The 20,782-nt window shown below is 41.9% G+C and overlaps 1 protein-coding gene across 8 annotated transcripts in view; it reads right to left on the bottom strand.

Annotated features, from left to right (window-relative positions):
- Positions 1–20,782, bottom strand: part of PTK2 (protein tyrosine kinase 2) — a 192,065-nt gene that overhangs the window by 89,267 nt on the left and 82,016 nt on the right. For all 8 annotated transcript variants that reach the window (XM_066336667.1, XM_066336659.1, XM_066336675.1 and 5 more), the window contains 2 exons: positions 18,140–18,366; positions 4,984–5,150 (listed from right to left, as the gene is read on the bottom strand). In XM_066336667.1, the coding sequence (XP_066192764.1) occupies positions 4,984–5,150; positions 18,140–18,334 (362 nt within the window). In that variant the 5' untranslated portion in view covers positions 18,335–18,366. The remainder of the gene's footprint in view (positions 1–4,983; positions 5,151–18,139; positions 18,367–20,782) is intronic.

A 20,782-nucleotide genomic window follows, 5' to 3' on the forward strand; every position in this document is an offset into this window, starting at 1 on the left:
AGCAGGACAAGAGCTTCTTTTCAGCAAGTGATGTGGCTGCCTGTAATCAAGATTTACATGGGGATTTGGTAAAAATTTACTATGGGTAAGTGCTGCCTAGGTTTCCACTGCAAGCAGAAGTTGCAATATCCTTATTTACTTTGAATTCATTGAAAATGCACTGTCCTGTTAGAAACAATTAAAATAAGGAAAAAAATTTGGAAATTGTAAATAACACACACTGTATACAAACAAAGAATACTAGAATGATGTCTTCTTGAAGTATGGCAAAGTATTTCTTAATTCCCGTGCACAGAAAACATGTTGTTAAATTAAAGAGTGAAATGCAGGAGAGGCTGAGAAAACCCAACAGAGAGTAGATTTACACTGGATATAAGGAAGAAATGTTTTCCTCTGAGTGTGGTGAGGCTCTGGCACAGAGAAGCTGTGGCTGCTCCATCCCTGGAAGTGTCCAAGACCAGGTTGGATGGGGCTTGGAGCTACCTGGGATAGTGGAAGGATAATGAGTGTCCCTGCCCATGGCAGGGGGTTGGACTCAGTGATCCTTAAATGACCTTCTCAATCCAAATCAATGATAAAAATTCTGTGACACAAGGACACAGACACAGATAAACAAAAAATGACTCAAAGTCACAGTTGAAACAAACTCACAGATTACTCTCATATGTAAGAGAACACAGAATGATCTATTGCTGATCAGCCTTTACATTTCATGATCCCCAGCAGATAACCAGATATTCACTAAAATTTAAGTATCAGCCAAATTATAAATATAAATTATAAATACTTCTAGGTATTTATGTGTCAGGGAGAGGAGGCCACATGAGCACACTACACAGTGCAGAAAAGCAGAGCCTCTACTGTTTTTTATTCTGCCATATCAAATAAAATCTACTGCTGAACACAATTGCAGAGACTGACATGGAATAAAACAAGTGTGTATAAAAGACTTCCTTCCTTTATTGGGGGCTCCATAATCCAGTGCATTTTAAAATGACAAAATTGTTAAAGTTGGAAAAGACCTTTAAAATCCTCATGTCCAACCATCAACCCAGCACCACCACCACGTTCACCACTAAACAGTGTCCTCAAGTGCCAAATTCACACTTTTTTGGGAACATTCTTAAGGATTGTTGCTCCTTTGCTTCCCTGGGCAGCATATTCCAGTGCTTGACAATCCTTTCCATCTAGAAATTTTTAATACCAAATAATAATAATACCAAACTTAAATCTCCCCTGGAGCACAGATAGGGTGAGGAGCAGCTGAGGAAGCCAAGGAAGCTCAGGGAACTCTTTACCACTTTCTACAACTCCTTGACAGGAGAGTGTAGCTAGGTAGGGGTCAGGCTCCTCTCCTAAGTAACAAATGGTAGGACGAGAGGAAACGATCTCAAGTTGCACCAGCAGAGATTTAGACTGAACTAGAGATCAGAAAATTGGATATTTGATATCAGAACAAATTTCTTCATAGGCTGCGAAAGACTGGAAGAGGCTGCTCAGAAGAGTGGTGGCATCACATCCCTGGAGGGATTTAAAAGACATGTAGATGTGGCACTTAGGGACATGGTTTAGTAGTGGCCTTGGGTTAACTATGCAGAGGTCCCTTCCAGTCCAAACAATTTTGTGGTTCTAGGATGCAGAACATCCTTACTCTGGGATTGAAAAAATCCAAACAAAAACAAACACACACACAAAAAGAAGAAACCAACAGAGGAAAATCAGTCTCTCTCCTTTACAAGGACATGTCTTTTTAACTGATCAGCCATGAAAGTGCTGCTTTTTGCAACAGGATCTCACGAGAGCATCAGGTAAGGCGAAGCAGCTCAGCTGGGACAGTCACCGTGAGTGACCTTCATTACCTATTTATAACCTAATCTCTGCCTGGGCCTGTGGGAATGAAGAACTGACTTCCAAAGGCCAACTCAAGGATAAGCTCGATTTTCAACATCCTCTGAATTTACTGTCTTTGAAATGCAGCTAACTGACAAGGATGACATCTCCCTTTCTCACAAACCAGGTCTGCTTTCGGAGCAAGTATCTCAGCTGATGATCACTCCCATTATGTTTGATAAATGATTCCTGGAAGATCGTCACTCTGTTTGCTGCTCTGCCCCTCTACTGGGGCTCAGAAGCACTCTGACACACCTCACAAAGGTGGGCATCAGTAGAGTTCACAAGTTGTACAGTGAAGTGACCCATCCACAGCAGAGTGAACACCACTGAGCAGTTCTGGGAGCTTCCCTGTCAGTAACAAGCACTATTAGGGCAGCTAGTGGGGCAAAAAAACAAAGGATGATCCAACTCCTAATAACTTGTGCTACTGAAAAAAATAATCTTGCCAGTCCCAACCTTGCCTCCAGCAGGTTCTGATTCAGTTCACATCAAGAGAAAAGTAACCAGAACACAGAAGACAAGAACCAAAAGGGCAGACAAAGAGGAAGTCTTGAGTTTAATGAACTGCATCAGCTCGCTGAAGGCTTATAGAAGTATTAAGGCTCACAGAAGGAAAAGAAAAGGACCGGATAACTGGAAGCCAGAGAAGAGAGAAGACAGAGTGCAGCAAGGAGAGGGACAGATCTGTTAGATCAACTTGGTCAACTCATTAAATCATCCCACAGGTGATCCAGCCTTGTATCTGTGACAGGGCTTTTGTATCACAGCTACCAAAACTCACAGTCCAGGACCGCTGGGGTGTCTCGTACCTGTCAGAGCCACAGCATGGATATCACCTGGTTACAGGGACCTGCTTTACAAACCCAAACTACTGAGCTGGAAGGTGCCTGCCCTGTGGGGAGCAGGCTATTCCAACAAGCAGAATGCTACGTGAACCTCTTGATACCTCTTTGGTGTGACACAAAAGACCAGTGAAAGGAACAGTGCTCTGGCACACAGCAATTTTGGAGACATGAAGGACAGCAGCTGGGCCTACTGCTCAAGGCTCAGTACTACACAAAATTATGAGGGTTGGTGTTATCTATGATTTAAGAGCCCCACATGCTGCTAACCCTGGCTCATCCAGCTGGGTGATGGGTTTTATTCTGCTAACTTTTGTGTGCTACCTACTGACAATCCATGTAACTTCTAGTACCTGGAGTAGTCCAGAAGAATTTCAAGATGTAATTTCTGGACATTGCGAATACACAATCCTTTAATTTGTATGATAAAAATAAAATAACCACGTGAGGTATTTAGTGGTTTACTAACACTATAGGAAGCTTTTAATTTAAGAACCATTCCAAGACTACTTCCCCTTTAGTAATCTAAATATTTCTACAAGTACTGTCATATGATCTTAGTCACTTTGTGTTATGGCATTACAAATATGACAGCAGCATTTTGATTATGCACAGCAAATCTCTCTGGGTTTAAAAGGTATGTCAGGCTGCATGTATTTGATAACACATTAAATGACACTTGGAAAGGTATTGAATAATTTACACCTTATCATAGTTCTTTCATGAGCATTTTACACAATTCCTTTCCACAAGCTTGAAAACAATATCCAACTTTGTTTTCAAAACCAATTAAATGTGTTCTGCAATGTGTACCATGCAAGTTGTATCGCCTTATAAAAATGGAATTGACACTGGTACACTAGGTAACAAATTTCCACAGCATAAATTATTCACATCTCATCACCACACAATAACATCACTACCATGGAAAGGAATCTTCTCCTTTCTAAGCTGTGATTTCACAATCTTATCAATGAAAAATTCCATATGAAGGAAAATACCCATGTAGATCACAGAAGCAAAAATATGTAACATACACAGAAGAGAATATGCAACATTCCTGAAATACAGTTCTAAGCATTCCTAATTTCTTCGAATTTGTGGAATCTGTTAAAATTGGGACCCTAAAGAGAATTTGCAAACTGAAGATTTCCAACTGCGATATCTGCTAGAATACAATAACTCCATTTGAGAAAAATTAAGTATAGACTATCTACAATAATTTTGCAGAAGGTATGTTCAGCCTCTAAAATAACCAGCAACTTCTGCACAGATTGTGGTTATGAAGATAAACCACAGAAATAGATGCACAACGCCCATGCAATGAATGAGCAACCACAATATTCTTTGGTTTAATCTCTATTTGGTTTACTGGTATTTTACAATTCTGAGCTCCCCATTTTCTCTAGTAAACTACCGTGTCTTTCTCCAAATAAATTTTAATTTTCTTTTGTCTTTCTACCAGGAAAGTGGACAGAGCTTCCTTCCTTCCTTTCCTGAGCAGGCACCAGCAGCTTACTCTCCTAAAAAGCTGAAGAAACTTAGGTCATGACAACTTTTTTTAATCAATTAACCAGCATCATGAAAAAACTTAGCAAATGTGTCCAGGCTATGAAAAACCCCCAAAATTCTGCAGTTATCCTTCTACTGTTCATTGCTCCTGGTGTAACTTCAGAAGATCACAGTCAGAAGGCAGGCAGACAATCACTTACTGCTCTGTGCCTCAATATAAGTTTAACAACTGAGAAGGTTCATAACAGCAGAGGGATAAAATTATTTTTGACTGCATTTCACTCTTTTCAAACCACATTTCTCCTATTCAGTCTATAGATAAGTACAACCAGTACTTAACAATATCCTTTTGGCTTTATTTAAAGAACAAGATTTATCCTTTTAAAAATTGCAGCTATGGTGCTTATACCTCAACTAGGAATAGCATTCCTGTCCTAAAACTTTTAAGTATGACAAAACTTGCAGATTTCAGCACAAATGATTAGGAGATTTCTGTTCCTATTTTATGCTTCCTCTAAATCCCAGGTTTCTCTTCAGTTTGCAGGAAACCCCTTTAAAATAACAAAAACCCCTTCAAATCAAACAGAACATTGCTCACAGCTCTTAATGAGAAGTATGGTGGGTTTATTTCCACCCATTCCACCAGCTCTATTCCACTACAAGAAGATCTTTCTTAATAAATGAAATTACAGAGTATTTTTTATATGACTGACATTGAACAGACTTATGCTCTTACTTCCATTCTTCTGGAGGGTGGGCTAGTTCAAATTTCTCTCTCACATTGGACACCCCCATGTCCAGGTGTAGCCAGTGAACTTCCTCAGACTGCAGGTGACTGAGGCGTAACCCATAGCAGGCCACATTTTTCACTTTGTGACTGTCCACGATCTTCTGAATTATGCCCTGAAACAGAGAAACACACACTCCTTACAAGCTGTAAAATATAACATATATATTTTTTAATTTTAAATATTATCCTGTAATATCCTACACAAAATACTAAGCAGCGCATAGGTAGCAACTTTATTAAAAATGCCAAACATATTTTATTGTAAGCTACTCTCTCACACAACCAGTTATAATTACTGAAGTTTTACCAGCACAACTTCAGAAAACATCAGTAAATATGATCCACACATCTTATCAGATTTAGGCCAGTATTTCTTCCATGCAAAACAAGGGTAACATAAAAGCCAAAATTTCAAAAGCAGGTTTGTGGATGAAAGCAAGATTTATAAGATCAAAAAACCCCACCATCAGCCTTTAAAAGTCGCTCTCCATCAAGAACCAGAAAATCATTTTGGACTTTCATCCTCTTTAGTGCCCTCAATAGCCAGGATTTCATAGGTCACACCACAGCCCCTTGGTTTCCTTCCCCCTCCTCCCCCAACTCTTTTGAGATTCAGTAGAGATCCCTTATAAAACCAGGCAAGAGACAATTATCTGGGAACATTCTCAAACACAACAAATGTTGTTTGCCCTGAGGTAAATTTCAAAGTTTGAAGGTATCTTGTCTATGAAAGGAACCTTTTACATAAACCTGTAGCAGATTGCCATGCGTTGGAGTCCAGGGCACGGGGAAAACCCCTCAAATTGCCCTGGGGGGTCCAGGACCCTTACTGGGATCCCAGGAAAGCATTGCCTTTGACCTTAGACCATGGGAAAAACTTCCAACACTTATGAATGAATAGAAAACAACAAAAAAATTAAATTAGATAGCAGTTTAGTTTGTCACAGGATGAAAATTTGTAGTTCGGTGTTTTTAGAATGGAAGTAGATAGGAGCAAGATGGAGAATTTGGGGCGGTGTCTTAAGTTCTTCTTCTTCGACTCCATCTTCTGCTGTGACGGTGGCACAAAGATATTGGTAGAATGCATGTGATGTCTAGAATTGGTAGTGATTATTGGCACAAAATTGTAAATATAGTACATTTTAAGAGTTAATTGGACTAGAAACCTTTAAAAGACCTTGAACCCCAAGCCTCGTGGTCTTGGCAGTGGTGTCTTTCAGTGTGCTAAGCCTGGTGATAGGCGGTGCGCAGACTTTGAGATAAGAAAATTTAATAATCACCTTTTATGACCAAAGCTGCAAGTTCTGCTCATATTTTAAACCCTGGTACAGGACTTCGAAAGGAAAAAAAAAAAACCCTAATTACGGGGATCTTGGACTCAAAATAGAAGAGCTGTGTCAGACATCAGAAAAGCCTGACATGCAGTAACTAAAAATCCAGTGTGCTTGCTGAGCAGGGATGAGCAACCTTTCAGGTGCAGCGTGCCAGGCTGTCCTGCTCTCATCTCCTTTAGGGAGCCAGCAGGAGCCCTGCTGCTGCCTCACAACCCCAGCAAAGGGAAGCTGTGTCTCTGCAAGGCAGCAGATCCCTGCTGCAGGAGCTCAGAGCTCAGCAGGAGCTATTGCTGTTCCCAGACACTTCTCTCAGGCATTCACAGGCCTTTGCTTCTGTGCCTGTAATGGTCTGAAAATTTCCTACTGGAAACGCTCATACAGGTAACACACACACACACACACACACACACACACACACACACACACACAGAGAGAGAGATGCATGCAGATGCACAAGTTGCTGATTCTTGCTCAGAATTCCAGCAAAACATCAACACACAAGCCATGGAAGTTCTACAGGAGCCAGAGGTGGCCTTCTGGAGTGCGTTAAATGAGAGGGTTTTCTGCAGGATGATACTGTGGCTCTGGCACTTAAGTCTGGTGAGGAGCAGGTGAGGGGGGCCCAGCCTGGAGAAAAGGATGCTCAGGGGGGCATTAATGCTCTCAACTCCCTGACAGGAGAGTGAAGCCAGGTGGGTATCAGACTCTTCTCCGAGGGAACAAGGGGAAGGATGAGAGGAAATGGCCCCATGCTGCACCAAAGGAGGCTTAGATTGTGTATCAGGAACAATTTATTTCTTCACTGACAGAGTAAAAAGCCTTGGAACTGGCTGGCCTGTGGAAGTGGTGGAGTCATCATACCTTGAAGTGTTCAAAAAACATGTGGATGTGGCACTTGAGGACATTGTTTAGTGGTGAACTTGGTCGTGGTGCTGGGTTCATAGTTGGATCTGATGACCTAAGCAGTGTTTCCCAACAAAAATGACTATGACTGCTTCCCAAAATTTATTGTTTAAATAAACAAACCCCAAAGAAACTGTTTAAAACCCTGATTTTGCAAATTAGGCAAGCAGAAAACTAACTGCAAAAAGAGAATTAAGGAAGCACTAAATCTGAATAGAGGGGGAAGATGACACGTGTAGGAGTGGAATCATGCTGTTGGTGAGGTGATATCAAGCTGTTAAATCTGCTCATACATCTCCTCAAACTGCAACCTTTAAATAATCTTTCAGAAGCAACACAGCACACAGAGAAATGTAAAACAAAATTCTTTCAAGTCTACAGGAAGGAAACAAAAGCCATGTTTAGTAACTTCACAGAGATTGAGTTACAAGAGATTCCATCAAGCCCAACAGGACTCTGTGTCCAAGAGCAGCAATATGAGCATCCTCAGAAGCATCTTTTGGTTCAGAACCTGCAGTGTCCCAAATTTTCTTTGTCCCCCATGCCCTGGGATTGGACATCCAGTGCTAACTGGACAGTGAGCCCAGACCTGAAGGAAGATGGACAGCAGCAGCAAAGCAAGCAGGAGGCTTGCAAAGGCTGGTATTGTGTGGGAGGGAAAACTTCCCAACACTCTGGGCAAATCCAAGCTTTCAAGGAGCTGGCAGCACCACAGACTCAGCAGTCACAGCCTGTCCCAACAGCCAGAAGGTGCCCGAGCTGCCGGGACAAAGGTCTGATGCAAACGAGCAGCTCCCTGCAGGCACCTCGGTAACACAACTCAGGGTAAAACAACTCAAGGAGGAGCCACTGCAGCCACAGATGGGTGCCAGGGGATGAGGCAACACCAGGCAAGCACACAGGAACACTTCCCCCAAATGCTCCACAAAACACTTCCCCCAAGTGCTCTCCTAACCTCAGACTATTTTTATCCCAGTGGATTTCCCAAGCCAAGCATTGTTCCTGTCATTCATCAGCCTTCAGTGAAACTCTTCCAATTACTCATCCTGTCTCCTCCTAAAGCAGTTCACTTTTTGCAACCTTCCCCAGCAATTCCAAAGGTCTGTTATCAGGTCAGTGAACGTTTTAAATCTGCATTAAATGTAAATTGTTTAAGTTTGTTTCTTGCCTGCATTTGAGGCTTTTTGTATCACAAACTACAAAGGAGAACAGTTGCCTGTATCCCTGGAAACACTCACCACCACCAAGTACTCTCAGAAGAGACAGAGGCATATTTAACCTCTTCTTCACCCAAAGGACACGCTCTGCTTAGTAAAGCCTAACATTTTGGCAGGCAAGCTCTCATCCAAAGGGAATGGTGCCAGCTTTTCTATATGCAAACAGAAGAGCTTCATTCATTTTAATCTCTTCCTGCACCCTGCCCAGAGCATGTAACATACAGCATTGCACTTTGGAAATCCATCCCTCCCCCCATCTCTGACACTGTCAGTTGATAATGAAAATGGAGTTTCATGTTCTTAGATGATAGTTATGCCTGCTGTGATAAGAAACGGCTTTGGATAGGAAAAAATTATGGTAAAATAATCTGTGACCATGAACCACTGAGGCTACTGATACATAAGGCTCAGCTGAAACCATTAATGCTTACTCAGGAAAGAATCAAGACAGGCATCTCAGACCCTCTATAGTCTTCAGGCCGGGATTTCAAAAGGACTGAAGAAGTCAGATGTCCTAACTCCCACCAAAATCGAGCAAGATTGTAAGCGTCTTTCTTTTTTGTATCATTAATCAAGTCTAAACCTATCACAGAATCAAGAAACAAAAATAAAAAATAGACATATTTTCTGATCTATGTATGAAGGCTGAGGTATGTGGCAAGGTAGTTGTCAGACCAAGAAAATATATAACAACAATTAGTACATGCTGCAACTCAAGAAAAAGCACAAACACTAAGGAGACAGCAGAAAAGGTGCATAGGAGGCCAAGTGCAAGTGTTGGAAAATATATTTTAAAAAGCCATATATTGTCAGGAAGGAAGAAATGACGCTTTATATGAAACAAACACGTGAAGTGCTTCTCTTTGCTGTTGTTTAGGTAAGCTGCAGAGCTCATTCCAGGGGCTGTCAACCCACAGCACAACCAAAAACTGGAGAAATAAGGAAACATGGTGATTAAGACACTCAAAATGGGTGGTTTGCAGACTCTAGTAAAACACTTCATTATATACTTCTTTATTAATAAACCAGAGAATTTGAATTTTAGAACATTTAGAGCCACACATCCCATCAGGAAAACCCAGCACAGAACTGGAAGGCTCATCCAGCCCCAGGGACTTGCCCAGCCCTGGCTGCTCTTTCCAAACGGTCCAAGATTAATCCCCAAGGCTTGTGCTGGCACTGCAGCCAGCCTCAGGTCAGTGCATTTAACTCCCATTAGTAGTAAATAAGATGTTGAGTGCCCTCAGGTCCTGGGCAGCCTCCACAGACCCAGTGGAGACGCCTGGAGCGTCCAACAAAGCCACTGCCAACACTCCAGGATGGGTGACAGCCTCTGTGCCTTCCACAGTGGCTCTGTGAGGAGCATTGCCAAAGCAGCCTGATGTTCTCCGTGGCAGTGGTGAGAATGCGTAATCAGAAGTTTCCAGACAAACAACTTAACTGCTTAACCACTGCACAAAAGCAACTACAGCATCCTGCTGAGACATGTCACCACATTGTTAGGAAGCACAACCTTTTAGCTGGAAGCACAGCAAAAGAAATGTGAAATCTCTCCAGGCTCTACTGCAACCAGCCTTTCAGCTCAGGAGGCTCCTCAGATGGATTGCTGAGTGGGAAAAAACAGGTAAGGACCATCAGTTTCAACCTGGATAACAAACGTCTGACCTCAAATTAATCACAGCTAGAAGGACTTGCTGGAGAGCTTGACTCCAGGAGAAACCTAATACAGAATGAGATTTCACTTTGCATATAGGGATCCCTACATGAATATAAATTCCCATGAGGAGTTTTCATGTGTTTGTTGGCAGCTCCCTACAACTGCAAGGCAGTCACACAATCATCTGCCACTCGAATGTGGTTTACCATAATCACATTGATTTTAATTAGGTTTCTAAAGCTGACATTTCCATCCTGAACATAAAATACAGTAGAGTACAGCTGAGCAAGAAACAGAGGGAAGTCTTCAGAGGAATTTCCTATCAATAACAGGAAAGGGATAGGTCACCTTTCCCCCCCTTTACCCCAGAGAGAAGAAGAAAAAGCTTTTTCTATAGGTAGAAAACCGGATAGCGCTCATTTGTCTAAAGAACTCAGAGATATGCATCACAGCTAATTTAAAGAATAGATTAATATTTGCCCTAAATTAGGAGAACGTGCCCAAAAATAGAATTTACAGTGCAGTATATTTAGGAGAATGCTGAAAAATCAAGACAGAGAAGAGAAAGGCCAAAAGGCACACAGTACCCTTGGCTCTCCCAGTATGTATCAATAATACTTCACTTCTGTAAATGAGTGAAAATGAATTGCTTGCTTGTAAATTAGCAAGACTGATGTGCTACTATGAATAAATTGAAGACAGTATAATATACTCCCAGTGTGACTACAAACCTAATTTCCTTATTTAGTAGGAAGGAGAAAGTTTCTTGCAACAGAAAAAGTCTTGAAGTAGCAGCTCTGACACAGGCACAGTGTGCTAATGTTTGTGCAGCACTTCAAATATGTCAAACACTATTTATATATCAAGTATTGTAACTCCTGATGACAGATTTATATATGGGGGGCTTAAATGAAAAGCTGAACAAAACTGAATGGCAAAGGTCTGATGAAAATTAATTTATAATTTCCATAAAGGAGAACTCTAGAATGTACTCACTAATGTACTCACTACTCACTAAGACCAAAATCTGTCTGTCCTCTGATAACACTGTCTGACAGTCAAAGCAAAAAGCCCACATTCCTCTTTTTCTCATTACTCTGCTTATCCAGCAAGCACATTTGTGCATTATATGATAAACAAGATTGGGAAATTGATGAGGTTGTACAAGAACTCTGCCCTTGAAGCCCAACAAGTTCATACTGAAACCACAGGCTGAACACAGGCCGTGCTGGTGGCCAGCATCCTGTCACCATTCCAGCACAGAGACATCTCAGCTCAAGCAACACATCCACCCAAGTGCCTCAGAGCCTTTCATACTCAAGCCATACTCAGATGTGTCATCCCAAATATCTCTCCACGCCCACAGAGAATTCCACAAGGAACCTTCCAAGCACACACTGACAGCACTGACAGAGCAGGGCTGGTACAGCCCTGCTTTACAGTCTTCTTGGATTAATCAGCACTTTTCTGATCCTACTGCACACTTCCCAAATAAATGCAACGCTGTTTTAAAGGCTGACAATAAATTTAGTTTTCCAGAAACTTAACATTCAAGGCAGTGTGGGCAGCAGGGCAAGGGAGGGGATTTTACTCCTCTCTTCAGACTCCACCTGCAGAGCTGCATCCAACTCTGGGGGTCCAGCACAGAAAGGACATGGAGCTGCTGGAGCAAGTCCAGAGGACACCACCAAGACTATCAGAGGGATGAAGCAGCTTCCCCATGGAGCCAGGCTGAGAGAGTTGGAGCTGCTAAACCTGGAGAAGAGAAGCTCCAGGGAGAACTTTAAGCCCCTTCAGTGTCTTAAAGGGGTTCCAAGAGAGCTGGAGGGGGACTTTGTGCAGAGGTATGAACTGATAGGATATAGTCAAATGGCTTTAAATACAAAGAGAGTAGGTTTAGGTTAGATATCATGAAGAAGTTTTTTCTGCAATGAGGGGGTAAAACACCGGACCAGGCTGTCCAGAGATGTGGTGGATGTCTCATCCCAGGAAACACTCAAGGCCAGGTTAGACTGGGCTCTGAGCAACCTGATCTAGTTGAGAATGTCCCTGCTCATTGCAGCAGGGCAGGAATAGATAACCTTTAAATGTCCTTTCTAACCCAGATTTTTCTGTGATTCTGTATTTCAGTACTCCCTATCCTCAAATGCACCTGCAAAGTTTAAGAGCCCCCTTGGATCCAGTTTTTGTACAGTTAAATAAACACTGATACAGCACGTCGACTTGAAGCCATCTACAGATCTAGATGTTTTCAGAAAAATGTCAAAGGGCTATTTAGATTACATTAAAAATGTTATTTTGCACGTGTGTCTCATCTAAGGGTATCATAAGTATTTTGCACAAGTAAAATAGGCATTCTAAAGCCCAAGGGTACTGTTGTCTTAGTATACTGATTATCAATATACCATACACCTTTTTGTTTACATTTCAAGATCCATAATTTTGAATTCTTGCTACCTTTTTCAGGTTCTCAGAAGGGAAGCACCTACAAAACAACAATACAAAAAACATGCCCTGTTTTCTGCTACAATTCATTCAGGCACACAGCAGAGAAAAGGAAGGGAAAAAAGGTAAATTGCACCAATTTTCCAGCTTTTATACTAGACCAGGAATGAATTCACAAATTTTTACATGTCTCTTTGATGTCTGAATCGCTGCTTCTATACATCTAATACTTCCACTACCTCAAAGCACATATATCATTGTACACATGTAGAAACGAGATTTGAATATGCAACCATTGCTATAAAGAGCTGACTGCACCAGAAATACCAACACAGCTCTGACTCCTGTCAGCGCTCACAGCCTCTTTCCACAGAAATTTGTGTGACCAAGCTGCTTCCCCATTACTAAATCTAGTAAGAATCTATTTTAAATCTAGTAGGAATCTATTTTTAAAAATAAACCCAGCAGATCTAAAGTTACCCAATTAATACATTTGCATCTCCTTTACAGATTGCAGTAGATACACCAGAGCAGCTCCACCCCATGCCCATTCTCCTACAACTTTTCAAGCTCCTGGCTTGGGAGGAACTGAGCAGCAATAAAGCACATCTGGCCATTCCACAGTTGGTTAGCAGCAAGTTCAACTACTGGCAATCAGTTCAATCAGTCAAAAAGTTCAATCAGTCAGAATCAGGACCGTGTAGCCCAGATGTGCTCCACTGTAGCAACAGTAGATGTCTGGCACCTTTTGTCCAGATACTGCTCTAAGTAACATGGGTTTGAAAAAGAGAGAGAGACTTGGAGATGAGTGTGTGGAATTACACACTCAACTGAGGTTGGACTGACAAGCCTCTTGCCCTTTTTCAGAACAGGCAATATCCTTCTTGGGAAATGTCTGAAAGCCAGGAATGCTGCTGTGGATGACAAGGCATGTTCATCAATAAGGCTTTAATACTCTATCCCCTCATGGTGCACGGTGCCAGCACAAACAGGCATTTCCTTTCTCCCTCCAGCCTTCTCAGCTGTGTCAGTCTGCAAGACAATACAGCTAACAAGATTACAGAACTGATCTGGATTTAAAACAACAGCAAAACAATTATTCATTTTAGCTTGAATTGAGTTTGCCAAAACAGTCACACCACCTATGCCAGCACAGCTACTGTGGTAGCATGAGAAAACAAACAGCAAGAAGGAACCTGGCACAGCTGCCAGATGAAACACGTGTCTTAACTAGGGGAGCATTTGAATTGCAGACCTTTGCACTACAGGATCTTTCCATTCTTCCACCACAAACTGGATCTCCAATCAAATACTCTGCTCTCTTGCACCAATAGCTGAAAGTACAGCACAGATTGAATGAGAGAGGCAAACAGGAAAGAAAATGCAGCACACAGGACACAATAAAGCAACTGAATTAACTGCTGTAGTGAAGACCCAGCTGAATGTGCTTCAGCCCTTCCCCTGAAGTGCTCAGCTCAGGGAACAGACTGGGATACACAAACTTCCAACCTGCACACATGCCTTCTACCTGTGAGAAGTAAGATCTTGCAGATGGGTAGGGAAGCTGATGAGTTTGCTCTAGCCTTTTCACAAATGGGATGGGATGTAGCCAAGGCATGCTCCTTACTTTTAGGTTTTGTTCAAGTTAGATAGTATCATTCCCCTTACCTAAGGACGTACTTTTTAAACTCAGCTTTTTGAGTTCTTATTCTGTCAACATTAAGGAAGCTGACATTTCAAGGTGGTATTGCATAGAAAAGGAAGAAAAGGACATTTGAATTGAGAACAGGTTAAAAGAACCTCAAACACTATTTGTCCAAGAGCTCTAACCATGCTTCTCTCCAACTACAAAAATACGGACAAATCTGCCAAATCTAATGCTGTCTCTATCCAGCTTAGGTTTTAGACAGTGTAAAAAAAACAGAAAAAAAAAACTTTCTGAGAATTAAGAAATGTCTGGCAATAACCTGGTCTGAGATCTGCGGTTGTTATTTCCACATAAATAATGTCTTCTCACAGCTACTAGTTAAGAATCAAGGACAAGCTTTAAAGGCTAGAAGTCTTTAAAAAGGTGGAAATCAGTGCAAGCTGGGCACCTCTGGAGTGGAAAAGGAGACCACAAAGAAGAGCTGCACTTCACCAAAAGTCACCTGTAAGGACTCACAAAGTTTTCAAATGCCTGTTTCCTAAAAATCACAGATCTTCTCTACCCACTCAATCTGCAACATGTATTGTTTTCTTTGTTTGTTTTTAATTATGGTTACAATTCTGCTTCAACCACACCTGAAAACAGAGGTGCTTTTCTCCCAAGTGCTGATCCGGTGGCAGTGTTTACTTTCAGAGTGCACTTGAGACCAAAAAATTCCATCTCAGCTGCACCTACCTCCTCCTCACATGCCACACCTGAGGGCTGAGAATTCTCTCCAAGCCCGAAGCCTGGAAATCCTTTTGTGCATAAGCACCTAGACACCACATCCAAACAAGCCATACCAAGACAAACAGCGAAGATAAGCAACCTTTCTTCCCCTGGCAAATGCTTGGCTGTGTCTACATACACATTCACGGGAGGACAGCACTATTTGCACATTCATAAAAGCCTTTTTCTTTCTTTTGGAAATGAAGCATGTCTTTAGTATAACACCAAAGAGGGTAATTACAGAGAGCATGCCAGTTCTTTGAAATCCAAGAAAGCACTTCCCAGAATTGAGAAGCTGCTCTTGCATCCACTGCAGAGCACAGCCTTCATCCCTCTGAGGAAACAGCTGTCTTTGAGGGACTAAATCCATCCAGAATAAGCAGAGGTCCACAGCCCAAAGTTCTCCTCAAAGCAAAGTCTACGTATAACCATACTGGTGTCTTGGTGAAAGATATTTTAAGACGAACAGCAAGGAAATCACAGTCCAACCTTTTAAGGGACTCCCACAAAAAGCCGAGTTCTGTTCATATGAGCTTAACCACCTGAGTTTTAATGGAAAATGTTTCCCTTCATGACCAAGGAATTGTGCAGAGGGTATACAGCTAAATCACTTTCTACTCTACGCTTAGCATATATTTTCTTTTTTTTTTTTCCTCCCTTTTTTTTTTTTTTTTTTTTTTTTTTTTGAGGAAAAGGGCTTTTAACACTGCTTTGACTGTCAAACACATCCTTCATTCACACACGCAAACCACACTTTGTTAGAAACAGATGATGTTAGGAACCACAAATCAGGAAAGAAAATTCCAAGTTTACTTTCCCTGGTACATTCCATAAACTCCTCTGGCTTTAGCAGCAGTAACACCTTCAATTGGCTGATCTGGAGATTTCAGACCAAGTCTGACTTCTAACACTGGGAATGTACCCCAAATACTGGAAATATTCCCCAACCATGACCGCAGTAGCTGTGCTGACCAGGGAGTAGTCTTGGAAGACCTTTTTTCTCTTCCTTTAAATTGCAGAGCTGTCTCAAAGACATTCACCTTTGAATATTCCTTCAGAGCTCCTTGGAAACAAACCCAGCTCCAAGTCTCCACCCTCGGGTTGTAAATCAGAAGAAATGGCAGACGTCTCCTCCACAAAAGGAGGCATAAAAACCTTACAGGCTATTTTAATCTTAAATTATTCAGCTTGGTCGAACAGCAGTCATTCCAATGGAATGTAGGCTTGTACTCCAACAAGGGTTTACTGTTTCTAAAATAAATGTCATGGTAATACATCAGTGCTAGACCTTTACTACCTGCACATTCACATTCAACAGTCACTGTCCCAGTTTAACAAAATAACAAAAGAAGGACATTTGCTAAAAGAAGGAAGTTTAATAACTACCCATCAGAACAACACAAAACTCCCATTCTTTTTGGAAACATCCATCCAATTAAAAGTACATGTAAAAATTTAAAACTAAGGGAAGCTACAAGTAACTGCTACATGCCCGTTCTTTTGATCCTGCTTTTATAAAAAACCGGCATATTCTTGCTTTAAAAGACACTATATAACTGCCAATTGAACTCAGCACTGAATTTCTTAAAGCAACTCCAAGTTTTGTATCCTTAAAGTCCATAACCACAGGTATTCCCGAGCTGGAAAAAAACAGACTTAATCTCCACTTTTGTTTTCCAGGGTTTTACATACTTCTCTGGAAATACAGCCTCCATTCAAGTACCACAGTAAGAGCCCTGGACATTTATCCACAGGAGATGTTTGCAAGGTTAAAAACGTACTGAGACATAGTTTTCCCCCTCTTGTACCAAGTAATGCACTTTATAAAACAAATCAATCAGATTACAGATAACATTCATTAATACTTAAGTCAGGGAACAAAAATGTTTCAAGTGGCACCCAAAAAACTACTCCACGCAAAAAAATGCATGCAATCGATGATAATGATTCCTAGATCACCAAATTATCCCTGAACACAGATAGGAGCTTACTGAATTGACAAAAGACAGATTTCCTGATCATCACCAATGAAAATCCCTCGATTTCAGGTCTGTGTTCAAGATCCCAAGACCTCCTCCACTGAGGAATGCTCTTGGGCCTTTGCACATGCAGCCATGTTAGGAAATAAACAGTGGGAAAGGGAGAAATATTCAAAACTCTTTAGGATTGTTTTAAAATTTCGTTTTCTTTTGCACAAAGGAAACTTAAGAGGACAAAAGACAAAGCAAGTCTCCTTCACTCTGTGACAGCTCTCTCCTTCAAGCAGAATCACATCTTTGCAGTGGAATTTGAAGAGCTGTTGGAAGGGAGGAGCAGATGGGGACCTGCTTCTACAGCAAGTACCTCACAGCAGAAAACAACCCCACACACCACCTACCACCCTGCAAGATTCTGCTCTTCAAGGATAATTAACAAAACAAGCAAACCACAAAAGCACTTGCACATTTAACTGGGCTTCGTTACTGTTTAGATACCACAATACCTCAAAAATTTCAAAGACAAATGCAGAAAAGGTACAATCTCAGCATTAGAGAGGATGTAAGTTGACAATAAAATGTTTTCATGCATATATAACATCTCCACAGAACTCTAAGATTAGAGATACTAATTCTTTAAAAAGTCACAACCCTTGTGTTTTTTCCATAGGTGAACTGAAGGACAATATTGCAAAAATACAAGCAGCAGGTGATTACACTGAGAGGATAGACAAAAAGACTTTCTGGGAGGGGAAAAAGGGATTCTTCAGAGATCCATTTTCCCAGAGTATAAGGCAGTAAGTTTCCAAACAGTATTTCTTTCCCTATGTGATATGCACATTATATTTAAAAATTTTAAACATGTAAATACACACACCTTACAATTGAACACATTCATTTCTTATTATTTCTTTAAAACATGCAAAATGTCATTTCATGTCACTTTCATCCCAGCTCTCATTCCTACTTTGAGGTGTCACACAGGTTGGTACGACTTAAAGCTCCTGAATTCACTCCAAAGGTACAACAGGTCAAGATTGTTTTAAAATAAACCACGGAACTTTTTTGTTTGTTTTCTTCCAGATTTTTACCTCCAATTTTTTAAGACAACACTTAACCTAAAGGTGGCATAAGAATGCTTAAAACGGACTTACTCGGACATCAGTAGCATCTCCATGCCGGATAATGCTGGCCCACGTGGTCGGTTCACTGCTGTTTTCAAAGTAGTGGAAAACCTTTAGAACTCGTTCCATGGCCCCCGGGGAACGCTCCATCCCAGTACTGAAGTGAGTCTTTGCACCTGAACTTGGGGTGTGATTCAAGTTTGGGTCAAGGTAAGCTGCTGCCATGGTTTTGCTAGATGCTAGGTATCTGTCATATTCTAGGGAAACAAGAAAGAAATTGATTTTAGTTATGCATGATTTTATACTTCTTCATACAAGGCATTTACCAGAAAACCATGAAGACTCACTTCCTTTTTGGAAAGCAACTGAAGTATTTGTGTATCTACAAACATGAAAACCTACCTTGATGACTACCAGAGAAATTAAAAGCCTCTTGGAGCAAGTGATCTGAACTTGAACACCACAATTATTTACAGAAGTGGTATCTTTAGCAAAACCTCTTCCATTCATTTCTCAGTGACTTAACCCAGGTCCCTGACAAAGCCTTCAACACCAAATGCCAGCTTTGAGTTCAAACGGGAGATTTCATCCCTAAAATCTGCCAAGTCTGATCTCACAACAAGCCTCTAAAGAGGCATAAGGAAATCCCATCACTGTACCTCTTAGAGGCTCTCCACTAAGAAGCCACACACCAACACCAGCCTCTCCTGTTTCAAGGCTAAAACATAGAGAGCTTCACTCCTTTTGTGCTAGTTTGGGAACCAGGGAGGCACAAAACCATCCAGGATCTAAGTTCATTATTCAGTGAGGAACCATTAAGAACACAGCTCTCTCTCCTCTCAGCAATTCCTGAACAAGTGGGTAAGTTTTATCTTCCAGCAACCTGATGGCAAAAGGCACAGACCGCGGTATGAGTCAGTATGTCAAAGGAGAAAGAAGAAAATTGCCTCTTGGCTACTGCTCCTAATTAGTAAGCCACAAGCAGATGGTGTCTGCGGAATCAATGCAGTCCAAGAGAAAAAGAGCAAAGAGTACCTCCTCCCTTGCCTGCCAGTCTAGAGCATCATTCCAGTCTGCTGGCTGCAGAGAGCAAAGGACTGCAGGGCTTTGCTCCAGGGCTTGGACAAGTGCACAGAGTTTCCCTACCTCCTCCTCTTCACAGCGAGGAGCCAGCAGGGAGGCAGTTTTGAAAATGTGAAGTTAAAAATAAACTAAACTTGATCTTTTTGGCATAGCGCTCTGAACGCCTTCCTGGTAGTAAACTGAACTCCTGAGCCCTGGTTTGCTCCACGGAGAGGCACAAGAGAGATAGACCCCTGCTTCCAGCCGAGCAATGCCTGGCTGCCCCTCCGAGCTTCAGCCACCTGCCACGGAACTCTGCTGACCTCCCCCAAAACCGGCTCAAAAAACTATCGGGGGGAGAAAAAAATCAAAACAAAACCCAGGTGACCTGTCTTTCAGGACTGGCTTAGTTTCATGCCGCGGCTGCCTGAAGCCGCCGAAGAGGAAGAGAAGCAGAAGCAGCCGGGATCAGGCTGAAGGGAGAGCATCTCCCCTCCAGCACAGCTGGTGATAACACCAGCCACGGTCAAAACTCCCCATGAGCTCAGCTAACAGGAATTAGCACCAGCAATATCTAGGCTTGAAATCTTCAGACTGTGGGTAACAACATTTGCGAGGCTAAAACCCGACTGGAAGTCTTAAGCATCTACCTAATTCAGATCCCCCAGATAAAGAAACAACAGCAGCCCATCTGGGCAGGATGTCTTTACCTCTTGAATAAATGGTTGAATTGCGTTCATGCACGGGAACTAAAAACTCACACTAGACAGACAAAAGGCCTCTAATGTCCTGCCCTCAGGGAAGATGGTAAGAGAAGCCAAGGAGACTCTGCGGAACACTCCCACAGTGACCCTTGATGGACTTCCCCCACCTGCCGGAGTTTCCTGCCTCTGAAAGCTCAACAAACCATCACAGCTCTTGTTGTTTCTCTTTTCTGGCCATCACCATCAATACAAATGAATTAAGCCAACCTTAGGCACACATTAAAGCCTCTGCTCCTCTTCGCCTCTCACGAACAGACACAGATCTGAAAATGCCGGGAGCCCCTCAGCAGCTCTTTGACTTCTAGTCACCAAAGCAGCCCACGAGCTGTTTTCACACAAACACTGACTTTAAAGCTGAAACAGGCACAAAAATCTCCCCTCTGGCACACTAACACCGAAACAAGACTGTGCAAGCTCCGAACTGCAGGACTCTTTTCCTGTAAGGCTAAAATAGCCATTGCTAAACCCAAAGGTCCGCAGGGTGGGGAGTTTCACCAGGACAAATCCAGGCAGATCAACAGTCCAATTGCTCAGAATGAAATTTTAGTTTTCAGGCTCAGACAAGGCCGCTGACCTTGGGCAGGATGCTCTGCAGTCCTTCAGAACAACCCAGCCTACACCTCAAGGTCACTGGTGAAACTGCTGAGCTTTATTTAAAGTTTACATAAGCAGACAGCAGGGAGTATTGCTACAACACAAAGCAAAATGAGTAATTTTTTTCCCAGAGGAGAACCAAAAGAATGCCCACTTTAGTATTAATTCACCACACTTTAATACACACATTCATCAGGTTTTATGTGCTGAAGAACAGAGAGAAGAAAAGCTGTCAGGGAAACACCAAACCAAG

Source organism: Sylvia atricapilla, chromosome 1 (assembly GCF_009819655.1).
Source record: "Sylvia atricapilla isolate bSylAtr1 chromosome 1, bSylAtr1.pri, whole genome shotgun sequence".
Classification (NCBI taxonomy): Eukaryota; Metazoa; Chordata; class Aves; order Passeriformes; family Sylviidae; genus Sylvia; species Sylvia atricapilla.